The sequence below is a fragment of the Danio aesculapii genome, chromosome 23 (genome assembly GCF_903798145.1).
Source record: "Danio aesculapii chromosome 23, fDanAes4.1, whole genome shotgun sequence".
In the NCBI taxonomy this organism is placed as follows: domain Eukaryota; kingdom Metazoa; phylum Chordata; class Actinopteri; order Cypriniformes; family Danionidae; genus Danio; species Danio aesculapii.
Window position 1 is genome coordinate 43,486,153 of NC_079457.1, and position 23,591 is coordinate 43,509,743.

Consider the following 23,591-nt stretch of genomic DNA (forward strand, 5'->3'; position numbering starts at 1 on the left):
TCAGAGCAGCCTGACAGCATGACTGCATTCTCTTCAGACCTAACACGATCTGTGTACACTGTCCTCAGGCCAGTCACTGCTCTGTCAGCCACCAGATGTCCGAGTATGCAACTATTTTTTTACATTATTAAAAATAAAGCAATTCACATAGATCCCATAGACCAGTGTTTCCCAACCCTATTCCTGGAGGCACACCAACAGAACATATTTTGGATGTCTCCCTTATCTCACCCATTCACTTCAGGTTTTGGAGTCTCTTCTAATGTCCTGGTGAGTTGATTCAGGTGTGTTGGATTAGGGAGAGCTTGAAAATGTGTACTGTTGGTGTGCCTTCAGGAACAGCGTTGGGAAACACTGCCGTAGACCATAGGGACCATTTTGGTTCCCCAAAGAAAGTTTTAGAAAACAGATCAGAAAGTACCACTTCTTACTGCTAAGGACATTTAAAATAAAAATTCCACTATAAAGAACCTTTAGTGCAAAGGAAAGGTTCTGTTTGTTTGCTTAATCAGTATTTTTGTTTGGTTTTCTAGTAAAACATTTCATTGACAAGAAAAATTGTGCAACACAGTAAAACTTTTCATGTTATTTTCTCACAGTTTTTTCTGGGGAATGTTTAATCCTTATATTAACATTATTATATTAATAACAATTGTACAATAGCGATCACACCACAATCTCATTTGATAACATTAATTTACTACATTAGTTAACATGAAGTAACAATGAACAACAGATTCAGCATTTACCAATAGATTCAACAATCTTAATTTTAAAATGTCACATAATTTAGGTATTAGATTTTAACATTAGGTAATTTACAGAGAACAAAGGAGGTATGATTAATAAACACATAAAGTAATAAATCACCAAGAGTTGAAACAAATAATTATGATATTGTAACTAATTCAAAATAAAACAATGATTTAAATATGAATATTATATAAGAGATATAAGAATAGTAAAATAATAATTCATGCAGTATTCTTTACTTGCTTGCTCAGATTTTTTTAATATTATTAAATGCATACAGATATTAAAATGCACACAGATATTATTGTTTAGATTATGGATAACAAAATCATTAAACATATTTTTAAATATCTATTTTAAAAAAGCATTCTTATTTAGAATACCAATTACTTATTTTTTCCCAGAGATGGGTTGCAGCTGGAAGGGAATCCGCAGCGTAAAATATGTGCTGGATAAGTTGGCGGTTCATTCCGCTGTGGCCCTGGATTAATAAAGGGACTAAGCCGAAAAGAAAATGAATGAATGAATTATTTATTTCAGAATTAGATTTACATATCTCACAAAAAAGGAAAACAACACAAAAAAGCTAGATTTTACCCTGTGAAGTTCCAAACCTTGAGCTCTCTGCAGTTGAATCCTTAATGACATGTGCTCAGTGTCTCAACAATACTATCATTCCAATACAGCTGACATCACAGGTCCTGTTCAGTAGCCAATCACTGCTGGCTAGCAGATTCACTCTGATTCATACACTTTTGGACTATATTGAGGATATTTCAGAATACATCACTTAAGTATAAGTCTACTATATTTACTATATACTACATTACGTTTATAGTTTGAACGAGTTAATGTAAACTGCAAACATTAAACATTGCTTTTGTCTATGATATAAATATTCTGTGTTCTGTCAAGTAAACTAAAACAAAACCATCAATCAAACTAATTAGAGATAAACAAAAATTTGAAGCAAAATTGAAAACGATCTAATCCTAAACTATATTATACTTAGACTTATTAACTTCGTTAAACTTAACACACATATAGCTGCTGATAGATGATAGAAGTACTTGCTGCTAGTGGCCTATAGATGGCGCCAGAGGATAATACAAGTTTGTGGAGCAAACGCAAAGCACTGGCATTAGACTGAGAGAGATTTATTTGTACCTGAACGGTTTGCCTGTCTGCGATTCCTCCATAGACTGATATCTGAGGCACAGCCTGCTGTCTGCTGGAGGAGTTTGATATGGTGCCGGCGGAGGTGGAGGTGGAGACTGAGGTAGTGCTGGGGATGGTGACACTGGCACTGGAGGCCACGCTGCCCTGCTCCTGCTCCTGCTCCTTCTCCATGGGCCTCCGTCTGCCTGTGCCCAATCCACGGCACACGGATCCTTCAGCTGAGAATAACACCATGATGATCAGTGATGACCTTTCATATACTGCTGACAGTGAGTGCTTCAACATGTCAATGTGAAAACATACAGTATGAGCTTGTCAGCACATCATGTTTTAGGGTTGTAAAAAAATGCACAGAATGTTAGCACATAATCATCGCTGTAAATATAACCTGTAAAAATAGAGACAGTAATGACATGTTCAAGTCATGCTGCAAAGATTGCTTTTATAAGGTACACACACACTGTAAATAATGCAGGGCTCCACACAATTAATTTATGTTGTCCCTACACAAATTGATAAATTTAACTTAACACTTTTAACAAATTTATGTGGATTGAACCTAAGAAATTAAGTTGTCCCAATGAAATCTTAAGAATTGTGTTGATTCAGCTCATTTTAAATACGTAGTTTGAACAAGCAACAAATAGTTTTTTGATTGTATGAACACATATTGAATACATATGAACAGCACCATAAAATCATTATTAAAACTGAAAGTTGGGGATGTGGCCAAGATAAAACAAGATGAATGCAGTGGATGTAGCATGCAGAATTGACCAGTTTGTTAAAACAGAGTTTGTATAAATATACAATACATTGTAAAAAATCTATTTGTGTTGAAACAACTTAAGTTATTAGTTTTTACAAATTAAAGTGGATTGAACATAAAATAATTAAGTTGTCGCAAAAAATCTCAAGATTGTGTTGTCATATCATTTTAAATAAGTAGTTTGAACAAACAACAACCGTCATTTTGTGTTTCATACATTTATAGTGTATGCTCTGACCAAAGTGACTTGAATGCACCTGTTGTCATAACTTTGATTTGCCAACTTTGTAAAAACAAACTTTCCAGGAGCACATGAACACACAATGGCTGCAGTAATGGCATCATTCATAATATCTACGCAAGGTCATTTATCAGTGCAGATTACGAAGTTACAAGCAGCACAGGCTCATTGTGAAGACGTACCCACGTATACATTTCTGGAGAGCACAAATTATGTAGCCAGTGAAACGTATGGCTGTATTTCGTCTTTCAAACGAGACAGTATGGCACCGCTAATGATTTCTGTTTCTTTTCGCACTACCAGCTGACCGCTTACAGTGGCTCGCAGCACACGCAAAGAGTTGACCATAAAGACGAAAGCAAAAGAGTAAAATAAACAAGTAAATTACAGGGTGAGAACGTGGTAAAATCTGAAAACAGCACTGAAATCTCCAAAAGCGGTTCACGAAAACAAAAACTGCAAAAAAAAAGTACCTTCTGGGACTTATTTTGCACTCTCCAGAAATGTATACTGGGGTACACATCCATAATAAGCCTAGATTGCATATAGTTCACCCAAAACTATTTTCACCCAAAAGTGAAAATTCTGTCGTCATTTACTTATTCTTTACTTGTTTTAAACCTTTATGAGGTTTTCTTTTCTAAACACAAAAGAACATTTGAAAAATGATGGAAACCTTATTCTATTTAAATGCACCAAGTCTTTAAATATAATTACCTGTTAATGCTGTTTTTAATGAGCTAATATTAGCTTATCTAATAGTGAATCCAGTAATATTGTTATTATAGTGTTGCAACTTGCAGATTTACCTATACTTATAGAATTTGAACTATACGTTATCTCAAGCAGCCTTTATGTGTTTGTTTTTTTACACAAATGTGTGTTTATAACCATAAATATCCAATTCAAAAGTCTTACAAATGTATTAATAAATACTAAGCCTAAAATAAACCTTTAGATATCACAACATTATATTGTATGGTATTAAAAATGCATAGTTCTTGTAAGATTTGCTAAATATTAGATTTAACACTATTATTAAATGTGTGGCTTTATATTATATTACAGCAAAATCATCTAATTTTATACATAGCAGAAATTTTCTTCACAAGCTATGAACAAGTTTTTTAGTTTCAATAACAATTTTACAAGCTATGAACAAATTATTCAACAGCAATGAACAAATTCAGTCCTGCAAACACCCCTTTCTCTGCTACCCTGAGGGGAAATCAGCACTGACATTCACCTGTTTCCAATATACTTTGGTGGTTTGCTGTGTTCAACCGCCTGCATTAAATATCCATATCACTCTCGCATCGAATCCCATCTGACACAATCAAAATTTAATGCAGGCAGGCAGGTCTTTTCAACACCAAATCCTCTTATTTTGAATTCTTACTGAAAGTGACAGCTACAAGCTTTGCTGGATGTTTTACGGTTCTCGACTGCCGAACTGTAACACCTCTCAGAATCCTTTCAGGCTATTTATGATCCACATGCCCACACCAGCTCCAGTATCTCTGAGCAAATGTGGAGACTGAAGGACAGAAGCAGGCTTTGATCCACCTGGAGATCTTGCAGACCATAACAGATGTTTTCGCAGCAGGTTCTAGTACGTGTTCTCAGGTGCTTAAAGCACAATTAATGCTTTGTTTTCCACTCAGGTAAAACTGCTTTTGTGTCTCTGAAATGCATTTGGTATTTAGAGGTAGTCAAAGGTGGGAAGCTGGTTAGTAAAACTTTGAATGGCAGAAAGATTACATTCTTAGAATGCAGATCATTTTCTTTAAAGGTTTAGGTAAACAATCTTGTACTCTGCAAAATGCTTTTTTTGCTTAAGTTTTTGTCTTGTTTCAATTCCAGATTCAAAAATCAGGCTGGATTCTCTTGACAAAATAAATGGTCTTGTTTTTTGAAATAGTATGTCGAAATTAAGAGAAGCTTAAGAGACGCAGTGGCCCAGTAGGTAGTGCTGTTGCCTCACAGCAAGAAGGTCGCTGGTTCGAGCCTCGGCTGGGTCAGCTGGCGTTTCTGTGTGGAGTTTCCTCCGGGTGCTCCGGTTTCCCCCACAGTCCAAAGACATGCGGTACAGGTGAATTGGGAAGGCAAAATTGTCTGTAGTGAATGAGTGTGTATGGATGTTTCCCAGAGATGGGCTGCAGCTGGAAGGGCATCCGCTGCATAAAACATGTGCTGGATAAGTTGGCGGTTCATTCCGCTGTGGCGACCCCGGATTAATAAAGGGACAAAGCCGAAAAGAAAATGAATGAATAAATATTTCTAAAAGCAAGCTGATATTTCTTACTTTTCTAGAAAATGCTTCTTGATTTAAGAATTTTTTGATATTTGGACTAGAAACCAGGCAAAAACATTTTTGCAGTGTGTTATTTCAGTGTTATAAGAATCTTGAAAGATATTGTTATTTTAGGTGTAACTTTACCAAGGCAGTTTGACCATTTCTATCTTAAACAACTGAATATATGACTTAAAACTGACACTTTTGTCAACATTATATATATATATATATATATATATATATATATATATATATATATATATATATATATATATATATATATATATATATATATATATATATATATATATATATATATGGAACAACAAGACACTGAATAAATGTTGAGATTAAAGGATTAGTTTAATTAGTATGATAAATGAAAAACCTGTTATTAATTACTCATCCTAATGTCATTTCAATCCCCTGAGCTCTTCTTTTATCTTCAGTTATTTTTGATGAAATCAGAGAGCTCTCTCATCCTTCACGCACACCAATGGTCTTGAGATGTTCAAAGTCCAGAAAAGGAACCAAAAACATTGTCAAAACTTTACGTGTGATTTCAGTGGCAACATATGAACCTCCAAAAACACTCTTGTATAAAAACAACTTTGTTTGCCAATGTGTTCCGCGTCAGATCAGGGTGCGCATTTAATACACGTAATACAATCCATGTTGCGTGTTGAACTGCTGACTCTGATATGTCGTATTACCTGTAGTAAACGTGCACCCTGATGAGAAAGAGAAAACATTTGTGAACAAAGTTGATTTTAAGTTTTTTTGTCGAACAAAAGGGATCATGCAGCTTTGTATGATTAAAGATGAAACACTGAAGTCGCATGGAATGTTATGACAATATGTTTTGACGTTGAACATCTCAGGACCATTGCTGTCTATGGAGGATGTGGAAATATCTTAATTTGTGTTTCAGAGATAAAAAAGGTCTCATGGGTTTGAAAAAACCTAGGGTGTGTAACTAATAAGTCTTCACAATGTCCCTAAAAATGTTTAATTAAAGCTTTAATTAAGTTTATGTGTGTATCAGGGTCATCTTATCCACCATGGACATTAAGTCCTGTTAAGAAATTGAACTCCTACCCCAAATCCATATACATACACATACACATCCTGCATGCATTTACAAAGAAAAGAAAAGCAATGAAAAAGGTGCAGTGCAGTAGACTGCAAAAAAAAAACATTTAAGCGTGACCTCCCCTTGTCAGCTAGAAATATTAATATTTTAACAGTAGCTAATTCATTAACTTATGAACATAGCTGACAAATTGCTAACAGAGAAACTGAATTCCCATCATAAAATCATGCAAAAAAAAACTGTTGCACTGTACTCACTCAGGCAGTCTGACAGCTTCCAGCACAACTTGTGACAGTACACCACTAGCAGTAATGAGAATCCAACCTCTGACTCTTGTGTGGAGCAGAACTCCTCCCATCACAGATGACTGGGCCCAATAATGCCATTAAACAAACACACATCAAAGGCTGCTGCAGGGGAAATGAGCTGGGCTTTTCTTCTTGGGGGCTGGGAGGACACTTGTTGGTCAAATACTTCCTTTACTCAGCCGAGGAACAGCTAGAGCAACAGAAAACCCAATGTTACACACCAAACCAAATGGGACATCTCTTATACAGTGCAATCCACCTGCTTTAATATGTCTCAGGGGTATTAATATGATTTTCTATACAGTGCCCCTGTTTACACATATATGCATATCATGAAGTAAGATCATAATGTACATTAAAAAAAAAACAAAAAAAAAAACTTTAAGCGGTATAAATTTTTGGTGAATATACTGTTGCAATGGCTGTTTTTTCCAACATTCTTCAAAATATCTTTCTTTTTGTTCAACAGAAGAAACACAAACAGGTTTGAAACAAGTAAAGAGTGAGCAAAAAATGACAGAATTTTCATTTTCGTGTGAACTGTCCATTAAACACAACTTTTAATGTCGTTTAACTGATATTTTTGAACATCAAACATAATTTGATTGAGTTTTCTGTTCCTATATTTCCAATGATTTCATAAAGGGATAGTACACACACAACATTTTAAATTTCCTTACCATTTACTCACACTTAAGTGGTTCAAAATTCCTATGAATGTCTTTCCTCTGTTGAAAAAATATTCCAGGTTTGAAACAAGTAAAGGGTGAGTAAATGTTGACAGAATTTTCATTTTCGTGTGAACTGTCCATTAAACACAACTTTTAAGGTCGTCCTCTTAGCCAGCATCAGGACATTGATGCACTGGGGCGCGGTTTTTTGTGGGGTTTTTGTGTGTGTGTGTGTGTGTGTGTGTGTGTGTGTGTGTGTGTGTGTGTGTGTGTGTGTGTTTTTATTAAACATTTCAGTGTTTACGAATAGATTACATCACAAAGAACATGAGTAATCGTGACAAACTATACATCAGCCTTGTTGCTAGTTGTTTTTCAATGGGAAGCTTATAAAGAATGTATTTGATACATTTGTGTAAGTTGTTTAGATATAGAGTAAATACTTATCATCGTAATAACATGACACGCATGCATTGCCGTACATCATGGTTTATTTTGAAATGTAAGAATCCTCAGAAAACATTCCATAGAGAACATTTAGTTCAACGACACAATAGTGTTGAATTAAGGAAGGTTATTACAGTAATTTGTTTCTGTCACCGTTTCTGCCAGAGACCTGTTGTTTGCATCGTTTACTATGTTACTTACATGCAAAAACTGCGTCTTTGTAGTAAAAAGCAAGGCGATGTCATAGCTTACAATATTACAAATAAAATGAGACCACAAACTAAATAAAAAGTCAAAGTTATAGTTACTAAAACCTAAACAAAGCTGTTGATGGCTGTTGCATATTCTATCTGTGATCCACTTTTAGCCAGTAACTTACTTTCTATTTTGACTGAATGGAGAATTTAGCCAATGGGTGCATGCTCTTTCGAAATATGGTGACGTTTATTCATCTATTGGACACGTTGTTTATTGCTCTCTGGCCACAGTCACTGGTTGAGTGACCTGTCAATCATTATGCGTCACAGATATTTTTGAACATTGTAACGTAATTTGACTGAGTGTCTTTATGAGTAAAATCCTAAATTTTAGACAATATATCAGGCGCTTCCTTCACATTATCACTTATCATAAAACAAAATAAACATCACATTAATTTTATACAGTACATGAGAGATTCACAAACCTGCATTTTACTAACAGAATGTACAAATTCACAGGTGCTGCCGTCAAACAAATAGGTTTTTCCACATCACAAGATTTTACTAAGGTAGCATTCGTTATTTCATTTATTCATTTTTCTTCGGCTTAGTCTCTTATTAATCTGGGGTCGCCACAGCAGAATGAACCACAAACTTATCCAGCATATGTGTAATGCAGCAGATGCCCTTCCAGCCACATCCCAGCACTGGGAAACATCCATACACACTCATTCACATTCATACACTACGGTCAATTTAGCTTATTCAATTCATCTATAGCACAGGTCTTCGGAAACAGAAACACTAATTGAGGCAGCTGGGGCTCGAATCAGCGACCTTCTTGCTGTGAGGCGACAGTGCTAACCACTAAGCAAGTATGAGTATTTAAAAATCCACTAAATTAATTTGTAGAATATTTAAAGAGTTCAGATGTAAAAACCTCCAAATGTCATCTGAAATGCCACTCTAAAGTGGGCATTTCGATTAGGCTCCTGTGTATGTTCAGTAATATCACTTTTATAATGAAGAATAAGTCCTTTTCCTGGTCTTTAAAGTTAAATATCTCAACATCAACATAGGAGGCTGAGAAATTTTTTTATTTTCAATAGAAATTCAGACGGCACTTAGAGGTTTTTCCATCTGAACTCTCCATTTGAATATATTAAATGATACAAAGAAAACAGAGCAGTAGCTTCCATTTCTGTTCTGAAATCCCACATATTTAAGTTTGTTTGGATGCGAATTAAAAGAAAAAGAGAATATCATCCAGTACCACAAACAGAATTGTAGATATAGAAGTCATCAGAACACATTTGTGCAAATTGTTTGATCCCGCTTAACCTTCCATTAGACGTGGAATCTTTCAAGGGTGCACAAAAGCTTATTACACTCCATTCTCCATTACCTTGAAAGAGACTCGTCCTCTCTTTGTCCATCTCTCCCTCCCTATCTCCTCTCATTATTTCCCTAGCTAGCACAGCACACTACACCACACATTATTCCACTCAATTTGCTCTCTAGCCTGCATTAAAGACCAGCTAACTCAACATCCAGCATCATCAGCAGCCCGCAAAACCCTCGCACTAAATTGAGTTACACTCGCTCAAGGCAAAAGAGCTTTCGGTGTAGCAAACGTCATGCAAAGTCTGCGCTGAACAATACAAATAGGATTACCGGAGCTGTAAACGATGAGGTTATACTGAGGTTTTCAGGTACAGATGGGTTATCTGGCCACATCAAACAAGCAGGTCTAACCCTCGGGGTGAATGACTGCAGATGGATGAGACACCTTATCTGTGCCTGTCTGGACAGGCCACAGCCAGGTTAAACCAGTCTGCTAGTATCATTGTAGCATAGCCATCAAAAGATGTTGAGTAACTGTTAAAACCAGTTGTGCATCTTGTCATGCATTTGTCATGCCATAAATTGACAGCTTGACTGAAGAGAGCTGATTAATGGATGGTCGCTCTTCTGAATACTGCATATATGTGTATGCACATGTCTTGCACACTGCACTAACATTTTGTGCAGTTTGCTGTTCATAAACTCTTATAAAGTGACAGTAGGTGATTTATGGTGGTAACTATACATTAATTGTCAATGACAATGATACAATATATATGTTGTCATAACAAATGTGAATTATCAATAATAAGTAGTTAATACATTTTATTATATGGTATTAATTTTTTAACCCACATTCATTCTGAAAACGTAGCCCTATATACATTTCTGGAGAGCGGCAATTACATCCCAGGAGGTACTTGTTTTTGTTTTCGCAAATCCACCAGAGGCCGCTGTGCATTCTTTAACGATCTTAAATTTCTTGCGCGAGCGCCATTCACGCCTGCTGCTCTCATGTAAATCTATTAGAGGGCGCTGTCGACTGACTGACTGACTGACTGACCGACCGATATCTCCACCCACCCTCTTTTCTAAACCCAACAGATAGTGTTTTAAAAAGCATCGATTAACCAGTGCCCACCCCTTCCCTGAAGCCAACCAACAGTGTTTTGAAAAGCAATGCAGAAAAAGAAAAGCCAAATTTTTTACTACGTTTTCAGATTTTACCACATTATCACCCTGTTATTTACTTGTTTGTTTTATTTTTTGTCTTTTGTTTTTGTCGTACCCACTTTCTGGAACCGTTCTTCGACAGACTCAAACCCCATTGTCACGGTTAACTACACTCTGTGTTTCAAGTCCGCCAACGTACACTGCGAACCACCGGACAAACTGGTAACAGCAGAAAAGCCGTCCATATGTAGGTACGCGGTCAGCTGTTCGTCTGAAGAGGAAAGGTGTCGTCCTGCCGCGTAGCGTTTGTTTTAAAGACAAAATGCAGTCATACGTACTTCTGGCTACATAATTCACAATCTCCAGAAATCTATATAGGGCTACCAGAATGAACCTATGTTGATTTTTTAGACATTTTTATAAAAAATTTTATAAATATAAATATTTTATAATATTTTAGAAATACGTTTTCTATTACATTGCTAAACATAAAACATTTGTTCAATAAAATATTTGATAAAAAAATTATAAAAACAAAAAATTGTTGACAAATACAATTATAATATATTTATATATGCATATAATAATAATAATAATAATAATAATAATAATAATAATAATAATAATAATAATCATCATAATCATCATCATCATCATTTCCCGGTGTTGGGTTGCAGCTGGAAGGGCATCCGCTGCGTAAAACATATGCTGGATAAGTTGGCGGTTCATTTGCTGTGGTGACCCCTGATTAATAAAGGGACATTTATAAAGAAAATGAATGATGAATGAATAATAATAATAATAATAATAATAATCATTGTTATTATTATTATAAAAGAATGCAATTATATTATAAATTATCATTACCTAATCCTAGATCAACACGTGCTGTAAAATTCAGTTCCTAATGCATATTTAATCTGATTGGATTGAAACATTGCACAGTGTTGTCATTTTTAACATGGTAATACTATGTTTTTTTTTTTTTTTTTGCAAATTCATAAAATAATCAGTTAAGAACTGTAAATATGACATAAAATTTGTCCTGAAATTAGCATGTCATGCTCTCCACTCTTCTAGTTAAACTAACAGTCTCCCAGGATATTAGCTTCATCACAGGATGCTTGCTGTCAGTTTTGACACTTTTGGCCAAGTGTGAGTAAACACTAAAGTAATTAGGAGCTCCTGCCGGTAATGGATACTTCAGACGTGCAGTCACTTCCACATCCAACACTGGTTCTGTCACATACAATAACACTCGCTCTGCAGCACAACAGAATATATCACACTCAAAGATTTCACTGCGGCAAAAGACCTTGACGAAACACGTTCACTTTACAATGTGCATGTTGAGCGTACATCAATGCCGGTCATAAATCAGAGCTGATAAATAGCGACTGAACCTCCAGCTTGAGTGAATCAGAAAAAAGTAACGTTCAGTAACTCTTTCTGTATCTTCATGCACCCTATGACTCAAAGAAACCATTTTTCAGAACTTCAGATGAACTTAGCCAACATGTTAAAGCGAGAAATGTATCTCATCCTTGACAAGGCATTGTTCAGTCCTGCCAGAGCTCTCTCTTCTCTGGTGTCCATCATCCTCCATGTTAGCCAATTCCCTCCATGTGGAGATTTGTGACCCTCATTTCCTTAAGATCCACCATAAAACTGCCGGCTTTGTCTGCAAGGGCCACGTCATTGTTGAACTGAGAAAGCATGAAATATGACCCCAGTCGCCTTGGTATCAGTGTGAAGAGCCTGACAGAAGGGGGATTTCTCTGTCTGACTGAGTGTTTTTAGAGGAACTGTAGTTTGCATGATATGGGATGACATGATAATGTCAGAAATTCAGACCAATTTTGGCTCATGCAAATATCCAGGTGTTTACAATTCATGTGCATGTAAATGAAGGACATTAATATACAGATGTTTGCATACTAAAATACTACCTTATCATCAGCGACGGCTGTGGGAACGTCTGTGGCGTAATTTCACAATGATTTGGGATTCTGTGCTTTCAAAGCTATCATTTAAGAGGAAGCCATTAACATATAAATTAGGTGCTCGCGGAGGCAGATAAATTGAAACAGTAGCATGGTTTTAGCCATTTTCCTGTAGTTTTATTCAGCCGAGTGCTCACACGCTGGATGTGTATCATTTCTGATTATCAGGCGGAGTCCAAGCGTGAAATAAACTGGGTTTGAACATCAGTAACGCATTTCCTTCCAGGCACACAATCGTTAGCACCGTCTCATTATTATGTCCCAATCAGAAAAATAATGGCTTTAGTTGCACAGATCCACTTTAAAGCATATTTAAAACCCTCTTGAGAGGCATGCCACGTCTGATTGTAGGCTTTTTAAATTGCCACTTTTATGAGGTGAAAAAGTTTAGTCAGGTATATATAATCATGCTGCCGATACAAAAGTTTTCCACTTAAAATAGATAATTAAACTGCTATCTAATCTCTGGTGCGCACCAAACGTGAGCAAGAAATCTGAAACGATTGATCTGGTCCACTTACAAACAAATTCTTCTGACTGAAACATGAATGCAACATGGACTAAAAAATTATACAAATCAATAACTAGACATGATGTCAAAAGATGTGGTCATAAAAGGACAAAATGCTTAAGCATACTTGGCTTTTCTCTTCAAAGTCATAATGTTGGCCATTAAAGTTTTATACAGGCATCAGAACAGTTGACTATTCCTGAATGAACAAACCAATGTTATACTGTTACGAGCTGTTCAGTTTTATAATATGGTGTGTTTTGGTATAACACATTTCATTCATTCATTTTTATTCGGCTTAGTCCCTTATTTATCATGGGTTGCCACAGCGGAATGAACGGCCAACTATTCCAGCACATATTTTATGCAACGGATGCCCTTTCAGCCACTACCTAGTACTGGGAAACACCCATACACTCTCGCATTCATTACTATAAAGCCAATTTAGTTAATCCAATTCACTTATACTGCATGTCTTTGGACTGTGGGGGAACCGGAGTATCCGGAGGAAACCCACGCAAACAGAGAAAGCACATGCAAACTCCACACAGAAATGCTAACTGCTCCAGCCGGGATTCAAACCAGTGACCTTCTTGCTATGAGGCGACAGTACTAACCACTCTGCCACCTGATATAACGCATTGAAATATAAATACATTGTTTTCTCACAACTCCTCCCATGATAATATGGTGTTAGATCAGTAGGCAGAGTGTTGATGAACTTTTTTTGTTGTTCAAGCAAATGGACATCTATGAAAGCAATCTGATCAAAAGCGTTTTTGAACCCCTTTTCCACTTGCGTTTAGCATCGTCCACTTGTGACCGGATTGATAAAAATGTATTTTAATACAAGGTGTACAGTAAATGGCACCTCAGTCATTTCTACAGAAAATATTTTACATTTTTTACCGAAAAAAAAGTCATTTAAAATACAAGGTGAGTAAATAAGAGTATTTTCATTTTTTGTTATGATGAGCTATCCCTATAATTCAAACATAAAATGATTAGCTCGTCTAAAACAGCTCAAAGATCCCCTCACACTGGGACTATAAATTACCGTCATCCTGCCAAAAGTGTGAGAGCCTTTCAGGCGGTATTCTTCCCCTTTGTCTCAGCTTAAAAAGGCTGCAGGCTGCAGCATACGTGTCCCTCACTGTTCAAACTCCCAGAGCCATAAAACTACATTACCACAGGGAAGGAATCAGATACACAGATGCCCCAGAGACCACTCAGTTTACAGAAAAGCTCAAAGCCTTCAAGCCAACGAGTTATTACTGACAGAACACAGTTAAAAATCAGTTTTCTCTGAATTATACAATTTTTACAAAACAATAATAATTATAAAAAAATATTAGTTTCTGACCCCACCCAAAAAAATTCAGAATATAAGTCATATTTCTATGCAGTTGGAATTTGGCCTGGTTTGGAACAGTAAAGCAGTTTTGTTATTTTTTTTTTTTTGCTTTGGCATTTTGGTATTCATAATGATAGGTCAGTATGTAGGAAACAAAGTTGGAGAGAGAGAGAGGGGACGGGATCAGAGTCGGAACTCAGGATGCCCTAAGCACAATCGCACTATATGTCGGTGCACTGGCCATGATCAGTGCTGACTGGCAACTTTTATTACAACACAGGCTCATTCTGAATACGTAACCCTATGTACATTTCTGGAGATCGCGAATTATGTAGCCAGAAGTACGTATGGCTGCATTTCGTCTTTAAAACGAATGCTACGGTGTGGTATGACGCCGTTACTTTTCACGATTACCAGCTGACTGCTTACCTCCATATGGACGGCTTTCCTGCTGTTACCAGTTTGTCCAGTTAGCTCACCATGTACATTAGCGGACTTGAGATGCAGTGAGTAGTTGAACACGATGACAGGGTTTGAGTCCTTCAAAGAACGGTTTCAGAAAGCGGGTAAGACAAAAACAAAAGCAAAAAATAAACAAGTAAATAACAGGGTGAGAATGTGGTAAAATCTGAAAACGTGGTAAAAATAAGGTGAGGGCTTTTCTTTTTCTGGATCGCTTTTTAAAACTGTCGGTTGGGTTTAGGGAAGGGGGGCGGGTCAATCGGTGCTTTTGAAAACACTATTGGTTGGGTTTAGGGAGCGAGGAGGGTCAGTTGATCGGTCAGTCAGTCAGTCATTCAGTAAGTCAGTTAGTCAGTTGACAGCTGCCTCAGGTGGATTTACGTGAGAACAGCAGGCGCGAATGGCATTCACGAGAGAAATCTGAGATCTGAAAAAGCACACACAGTGGCCTCTGGTGGATTCGCGAAAACAAAAATTGCAAAAACAGCCTATAGCTCCTGGGATGTATTTAGCGCTCTCCAGAAATGTATGTAGCGGTATGTTTTCAGAATTCAGGATTGTTTTATTATGTACATTTTATAGGCAAATGGCTAACAATAAACAAAAATAGTCCTGAACTCTCCCCTATTTGCTAAAGGATGCAACATTCAGGTTCTGCTTATAAACCAAACCAAAGTCAAGTTGTGGTTTACTTAGTTTTTTTATTGATTGACTCTTCAGGTAAGACCAAAAAATTCATTGTGAGGAAATTGAATGGCATTTATTGGCCCCACCACAAACTCATATCATTGGCTGAGCCATACTGTTCCACTGGTTGAAATGTTGTTAAGCAATTATTTAGCTTGACCTTGTGTAACTTTGGTTTTTGCATTACAAACACTACAAAAGTTCAAATATTTTAGTGGGTATTTTGTGCCATAGCAAATGGTTACTGGTAGTTTGCACTCATGGGTAAAACACCTGAGCAAACCTTGTTCGTGTGAAACACAAAAAACCTGTCAAATCCATTGCCGTGAAGCTGTCAGGCAGAACTTAGCAAACAGGGAGGAAGAGATGACAGATCTTGTACGTAATGTTCGCACTCAGAGTTCAACTACCTTTTTGATCTTTGATTTACTTCAGTCCTAAGGTGAAAAGCATAGAGTGTAACACAAGAAATGAAAAGTGACTGTAAATATTGAAAACATGAGAACCATGAAGCTTTTATGTGCTTTAAGAAGCCTGTCGCTGTAATTTGTCTGACAATGTCTAAAAATGTAACACTCATAAAATAAAATACAGTGTTTTACCTCCGTATCTCCAAATCTGATAAGAAATGTGTCAGTTCTAATTAAAAGACACTTGATTGACACATCTGCCACTTTAGGGCTTTCCTTCTTTGTGAATAAGTGTCATTGAATAATAAACAATGACATCTCTTATCAAATCACCTTTAAATGTTCCCATGAATTGATACTGATGCTATACTCAATATAAAATAAACATTGGGTGGAATAAAGAATGATTCTAAAATCTACTGATTGATAAAATAAAATATTATTTAGATATGCAAACTAGTAAATGTGGCAGTATTTTAATATTTTGGGTCATAAAATATACAGAAGCTAAATATTCAATAAAGTTACCTTCACATATATAACCTAATAATGCCTTTTAGGTTATAGCGAAAACAGGAGAGAATATGGGCCAAATACCAGTGGTTTCTGCCACTGCTGGTGAAAAATCAAATCATTGATGCCCAAAGCATTGCCTCTCCAAAAAAAAAAAAAAAAAGAAAGAGGAGATTTATGTCAAGCAGCTGTGTAGCTGTCGGCTGCTGAGCCGGAGAGCTGAGTGAGATGGAGAGCAGGACGGAGAACACCTGGGCCGGTGCTCAGAGGCAGGCAAGAATCACTTTCATCTGGCTTTTCAGTGGTGGAGAGAGTGAGAGAGAGAGAAGAGAGAGAGAGAGAGAGAGGAGAGAGAGAGAGAGAGAGAGGAGAGCGACAAAGAGAGAGAGAGAGAGAGAGAGAGAGAGAGAGAGAGAGAGAGAGAGAGAGAGTTGTCTGCACTCACTTCATACACTCTCAAGCAGTTACTACAGGCTGTCAGCAGCTCTCACACATTCTCATTCAGGCACCAGTCTGCTTTACTGAAAAAAGACTCTCTCTACTTGGAAAGAAGTGAGATCTGTGCACATTCAGAAAATGATTTTACTCTTTATGCATTAGTTAGTGACGGTTTTCAGGTTTGGTACAGGCAATAAAAGAGTGCTGATCATAGTTTTCTTGATTTAAAAGAGTCTCACACTATTACTCTAGTATGCAGCGACAACGACTTTCTTTTTGAAAGTCTGTCCTTTTGACACAACTGAATAGGTTGAACACTTTTTAAAACTGGTCTGTCCCAAATGCCACCCTAAAGCCTCAATTTCTTCCTCTGAGTGCATACTTTTGTGACATAATACCACTTTGACTGTTGAGTTTAAAAGTAAGGAAGTGCAATGCATGCGCAGTCTCATATCTTATCTTAACTGACCTGCACATGCAGTGGCCATTGTAAGTTCACCCATAACTGCACATGTAATGAACATGAGTCATTGAAGTATGCATTAAGCGGATTTAGTTTAACATTGATTGTTTCAGGACATAAATAAGGCTATATTTTGTTCAGAAGAATATACGCAAATAATCATTCCTAAGGAGACTTTCAAGCATTCAGGTTTGAACATTTAAGTTCGGAACAACCCTTTATTATGATGGTCATGAGTAGGTGCTTTTGCACCAGGTTGTTAAAGGAACTGAACTAGCCTCCAGGTCCAGTTTCCCTAGAACTAATTTCGCCCTGGACCATTTTTTAGGTTGCATCATAACATGGATCTCTGAAGTTATGTAAGTCGGGGACAATGACATCAACTGAACAAAATTAACAACTGGATAATGGAGGACACGCTGATCGAAACACAGAGAAATATGTTATGTAAACATACACAATACATAACTACTTGTAGTGTTGTAGATAATATATTGAGAAACGAAAACAATGCTGCAGACTAAGGCAAGAGGAAAAATGCTGCTTCAAAAGCTTGTTTATGTTTGTATGTTGTGTGCTTATTTCTTGTAGGACACACACATACGCATACACTTACATCACTTGTAGTTTTACTGTGCTAGACTCTTCGGTGAAGTAGGAAATCATTTGGTTCCCCCAATAGCATCCCTAAACCTAAACTAAATTTGTTCCCAGTTCCTGCAGTGTGAATCTAACAAAGAGTCAGAACTTGCCAACAATTCTAGGAACTATTAAAAAGCTTTTGAGTATGAAATCTACTGTTGTCTTCACTCCAATGTGCCCTTTCCATGCAGATATATCATGTTTGGAACATACTGACAGTGACCGTATTCATGGCATCTTCAATATTTGATCAATCTGATCCCAAGTATACAAAGACGACACATTCACCTGGCGTTGCAATTCATCTCTTTTATCCAGTTTTAACTACAGTACTTTCCTGATTTCTTTAAGGGGAGGGTTTATGGGCAGGTTTACCTTCTTCTGATCTCTAATCTAATAGTGCAAAATCATATATGTTGTTGGTTTATGTTAGAATCAGGACTGACAGAAAAATGTAGTTAATATTTAAGTTTTAATGTTTAAAAAGTTGATGTTTAAGAATTTGATCTCGTGATACATTATGTGGTATATTATGTTTACACTACAAAATGCTTTTTAGACCCCATTTAGGCCAGTATCTACTATTGCCCACTTATGATCGGATTATTAAGAATTATATCTTCTTTATAGGTGTAAACAGGACCTATAAATTAGTCATTCACTGAATCATTCACTCAACTGATTCATGCAAACACTTCATGATTCATTAAATTCTACTCTGCAACTACATGCATCAAGCTCAATGTCACGATCACCAGCGATCTAACCTTCATAGATGGCTGGAGAACATTCCCATTTGCACGGACTACAATCATGTCTTAAAATGAACTACAAGTCCTGTAATGCAACACACACACACACCTGCTCCAAGTTTCCATTAATAACACTCACACAGCTGATGCTGCTCAAGTACTGATTACACGCACATATTTATGGCTCACTTTGAGTCTTGTTGAACAGTTTTGTTAACAATACCAAGCGTTTTCCTTGCCTTGTCTTGCCGTGTTTTTGACCCTCGCCTTGTTTGTTGGTTATTGTTGCCTGCTGCCTGCCTGTTTTGACCATTCACCTGTGTATGTGATTACAACTCTGGATTGCCAGTATACACTCGTTTGCCCCTGTGTTGACCATTGCTTAACTGACCTTCTCTGCATAAATAAACCTGCGATTGGATCCACACTCCCTGTTGTCAAGGTCACTTTACATTACACTCAGAATTATCCTCTAACTTCATTTGTAGCTATTTTGATTAGTTAAACACAAATAATAAGTTTCCTAATTTTATTTCCTTTAATAATTTAATTAGCATTTAACATTCAGACTAAACTCTTACATTTAAAATAATCTACTTAACATTGGGGTTACTGATTTCCTTTCCTTTTCTGTGTGTTGTGAATATCACAAAATGTTTTCCTCTAGAATAAAAGAACATCATCAAATGGTTGTCTTTGCAAATATTGCTAGATTTAGTAGTACTGATGAACTGAACTCAAAGACTGAGAACAATCAGTTATTTCTGCTGATCCAGCACTCAGCTTGATCAGTTACTTTCAGCAGTTTTCCACTCTTGAACTAGGGCATCGCAAGCATATACACATTCCACAACTATTTCTCTGAGGACAAAACTTGTCATTCTTCAGGAAAGACAGGAGAGAAGAGCTGGGTACATATCTAACCATCAGATAAGTATCAGAAACTGTCAGAAATGAAAGAGAGAGCGCTGACATGCGGTCTGTTTTGAGTTTGTGTTAATGGAAGAGTCACACGGGAGCGTCATCAGCCATGACAGAAGAATGTCATGGTGAGCGCTGGGTCTGCATCTCATCTTCACGAGTGCTCAGACAGAGCTATATGAACACACCTCAGCTCATCTGTTACTGTTTCTCACCGCTTTCATCGCTGGAGATGGATCTCACCATTAGATGCCACATAACACATATTGCTGAGTCCCGTATAGCTCATTAGAGATCAAGGGGGTCGCTGCATGTGCTCAAACACAGGCCTCTTTCCTCAAAAGAACCATCACCAGCTTGTGATATATGGCCTTAAATGGGCCGCTGTCTGTTAAAAGCGAAAGCAACTGCGTTTAGTGCTCTACGGGCTGTGCTGTAGGGATTTCACCTATTGAAGAAGCAAGATTGAATTATTCATTATCAATGGGACTTGATTGATCCAAATTTCCAAATAAACTCAGAAAACACTTTTGTTCTGCTTAATTTACCCAGAAAAAATCCTAATATAAACTTAAACAAAGTGAAAATAGTGAAAAATGTTGTTTTCTAAATTGTGACCTTTATGTCGTCGCATCACTCAAAAAAGCTAAAAGCTAAAATGTTTTTACCACTCACTAGTGACTGGCTGCACAACAACCCCACCCTTTCAATTTAAACAAAAACAATCTCTGCAAATAAAAAAATCAATCAATCAATGCATTAAAAAAATCTCATTTTAATTCTAAATATTTTTTCTCAATGATGGTTTCCATCAGTTTACATTGTTTTTATATAATATGTTTAGTTTTATTTAGTTATGTGATGCTAAAGTTGGAATGTGGCTAAACGTCGCTACAAGTATGTGATCTGACCCACTTTAAAAAAAAGTGTTTAAAACAACCCAGGCTTATTCTGAAAACATACCTCTATATACATTTCTGGAGAGTGCCAAATACATCCCCGGAGCGATGTTTTTTTGCAGTTTTTGTTTTTGCGAATCCACCAGAGGCCACTGTGTACGTTTTTTGAGATTTCAAATTTCTCTAGCGAGTGCCATTCGCACCTGCTGTTCTCTCGTAAACCCGTTTGACTGACTGAATGACTGACTGACTGATCGACTGACCCACCCTCCTCCTTCCCTAAACCCAACCAATAGTATTTTTAAAAGCACAGATTTACCTACCCACCCACCACCCTGAAGCGTTCGTTAAAAAAAAAAAATGCAGCCATACATACTTCAGGCTACATAATTCGCGATCTCCAGAAACGGATGAGCCTGTGTTCGTTTAAAAAATGTTTAAGTGAAACTAAATATTATAGATATAAATATTCAGACAATATTAAGTTTTGGCATAAAAATCTATTAGGTAAAATAAAAAACTGAAAAAAAACATACATGAATAATATCAATTATAATGTGCTAGAACTACAGTTTGCCTTTTAGTGTTCTCATTTTGTTTTAATCAACTAAAATAATAGTCTATGGTTGAGTATTTCTCTTAGTATTTGTTTTAGATACTCATCAACAAGTCCCATCAACAAGTACATACAATAATTATTTAAAAGTTACACAAACAAAGACTGTTAGGAGATATATGAAACATCCAACATTTTTTGAGATTGATAAAGAACAAATCTTACATGAGTGTGTTAATTCCAGTCTGTCTCTTCCCTGTTGACTACAGGAGCCTCATGGGCTACCAACGAGCCCCTCATTTCCTGGTGTTTAAAGGAGGACTAAAGTTGTGTCCCTCCTGTTTGATTGATTATTAGAGTGACCTGAGGGTGAGGGTGAACTACTCAAGCTCATTGTGAGGCCCATGACACAGGAAAGGCAAGTGTAAAACATGAGGGTCTTACCCCAATTACCGTACACAAGTGACCTGCCCATCGGCGGTTTAAAATGCACATGCTTAGCTTTATTCATCTGTAACAACCTGATATAATACCTTAGTAGTCCACGGAATATTAAGTAATCAACAGAAAAAAATAGCAAATCTAAAACTATCTGCTACAAAGCGTATCACGTATAAAAGCTGCCAAGCAACTAACAACCACAAGCGTCCAGATGTTCAGTGTCAAATTCATAAGATGACACTAGCAGGATTACACACAAGCATCGCCGCTCTTGGATTTGTTTACAGAGTGTCGGGTCAAACTAGCTTATTGCAAAAGTGTGCAGATGGTCTTGTCATTTGAGAGGCAATAGGTTAAATGAATTGTATCAGCTCTAGCTGTCAGTCAGTCAGTCTTCTAGTGCAACATTCCCCTGTCCGGGAATGCATTGTCTCCATTTGGTCTTGTGGGAGGACTAAAACCTTCTTGTGTACACGTGCACTAAGCAAACTCATTGATAATCCTTAAAACATCGCAAATGATGTGTCACGTTTAAATAAATCCCTTACTTCAGTCAGAAATCTTGTCACATTTAAGAAGCTATTCACTCATTAATATAAAAAATCAATGGGGTCAAATACAACCTCTTTTATCTTTCATTAAATGGACACAACTATGTAATTATGAAAGCTTTAGAAAGGAAATGAGACTGTAAATGATGACAGAACATCCATTTTTAGCTGAATGGAATGTCTTTAGTTCCTCAAGCCCACCTGTGTCAATCTGTACCCCTCTCCCTGATAGTAGTAACTGTCCTGAAAGCAGTGCAGACATGTGGTGGAATTCTCCAAAGTAAACAGCTTTCATTGTGCCGAGACGGACATGCACAGGCATACGCACATTTATGCACTCTATTGAACATACAGACCACACATGCTGTTGAAACCTCAAGAGACATAAGCAGGACTTCCTACTCAAGTGACACTCACAGTCACATATGAAGCCTTAAACAACAGCACATCTTAATAATGATGATAGTAAAGCTGTACATACCCTCAACACAGGCCTTGTTGCAACTTCAACCGCTTGCTCCTTTCCTGATATCCTACACCATGTCTGAGGTCTGCTCTATCCGACAGGCACAGACTACACCAAGCAGAGGAGGAGAAGAAAATACAGCATGAATTAGCATTCCTAAAGCAATCACGTGATACCAGTAGACCAATAAGGGGCCTCAGAATCACTATGACCCACCCCTAGCTCCTCCCTTTTCTTCTCTCTTGTTTCGCTCTCTCATAGAAAGCCTTTGACAGGGTTGTGATATACATGTGGACTGTAGATGCACCAATTTTGCTGATAACACTTTAATTTGGTGACCATACTTGCTTATTGGAAGAAGAATAGTAGACTACTCTGTGTTTTCATTAGTACTTATAAATGCCTTATTCTGCATGAGCATATGTGAACCTGGACCCCAAAACTTAAGTCTTAAGTATCAATTGGTAATTGAGATTTATGCATCTGAAAGCTGAATAAGTAAGCTTTTTATTGACGACGTTTGTTATGACATTTGGCCGAGATACAACTTTGAAAATTTGGAATCTGGTCTTTAAAAAAATCTTAAATACTAAGACAATTGTCTTTAAAGTTGTGCAGATTAAGCACTGCACAATACTAATCAAAAATGAGAAATCATATATTTATGATAGGAAATGTACAAATATTTTATGTACCTAATATTTAGATGATTTGGAGTATAAGAGAAAAATAATAATTTTGACCCATGCAATGCAGTGCTTCCCACAGGTTTGAAATATACTTGCGGTGGTAGCCGGATTGAAACACATCCTTTACCCACGGCATATAAATGGTTAACTACATGTGACACAAAACAGTGTTTTTTTAACAATACTTTTATTTGCTGTTATATGCTGTTTCTTTTCACGGTGTAAAGTTTTTAAAATACTGTTGAAATAAAAAAGAAATCCACTATTTCTCTTATTTTTATGCTATTTAGGAGCAAACTGCACACAGCTCTCACTCTCTCCCATTTTCTCTCTCAAGTGCAGGTTGTTTTATTGGCATG

General features: G+C 36.8%; 1 protein-coding gene across 3 annotated transcripts in view; it reads right to left on the reverse strand.

Moving 5' to 3' along the window:
• The window catches only part of phc2a (polyhomeotic homolog 2a (Drosophila)), a 61,826-nt gene extending 39,159 nt beyond the window's left edge, over window positions 1–22,667 (reverse strand). For 2 of the 3 annotated variants that reach the window (XM_056449010.1, XM_056449008.1), the window contains exons 1-3: window positions 22,559–22,667; window positions 6,589–6,829; window positions 1,921–2,150 (exon numbers count right to left, since the gene is read on the reverse strand). In XM_056449010.1, the coding sequence (XP_056304985.1) occupies window positions 1,921–2,103 (183 nt within the window). In that variant the 5' untranslated portion in view covers window positions 2,104–2,150; window positions 6,589–6,829; window positions 22,559–22,667. The remainder of the gene's footprint in view (window positions 1–1,920; window positions 2,151–6,588; window positions 6,830–22,558) is intronic. The other variant, XM_056449009.1, reaches the window with a different exon arrangement.
• Between the last annotated feature and the right edge of the window lie 924 nt (window positions 22,668–23,591).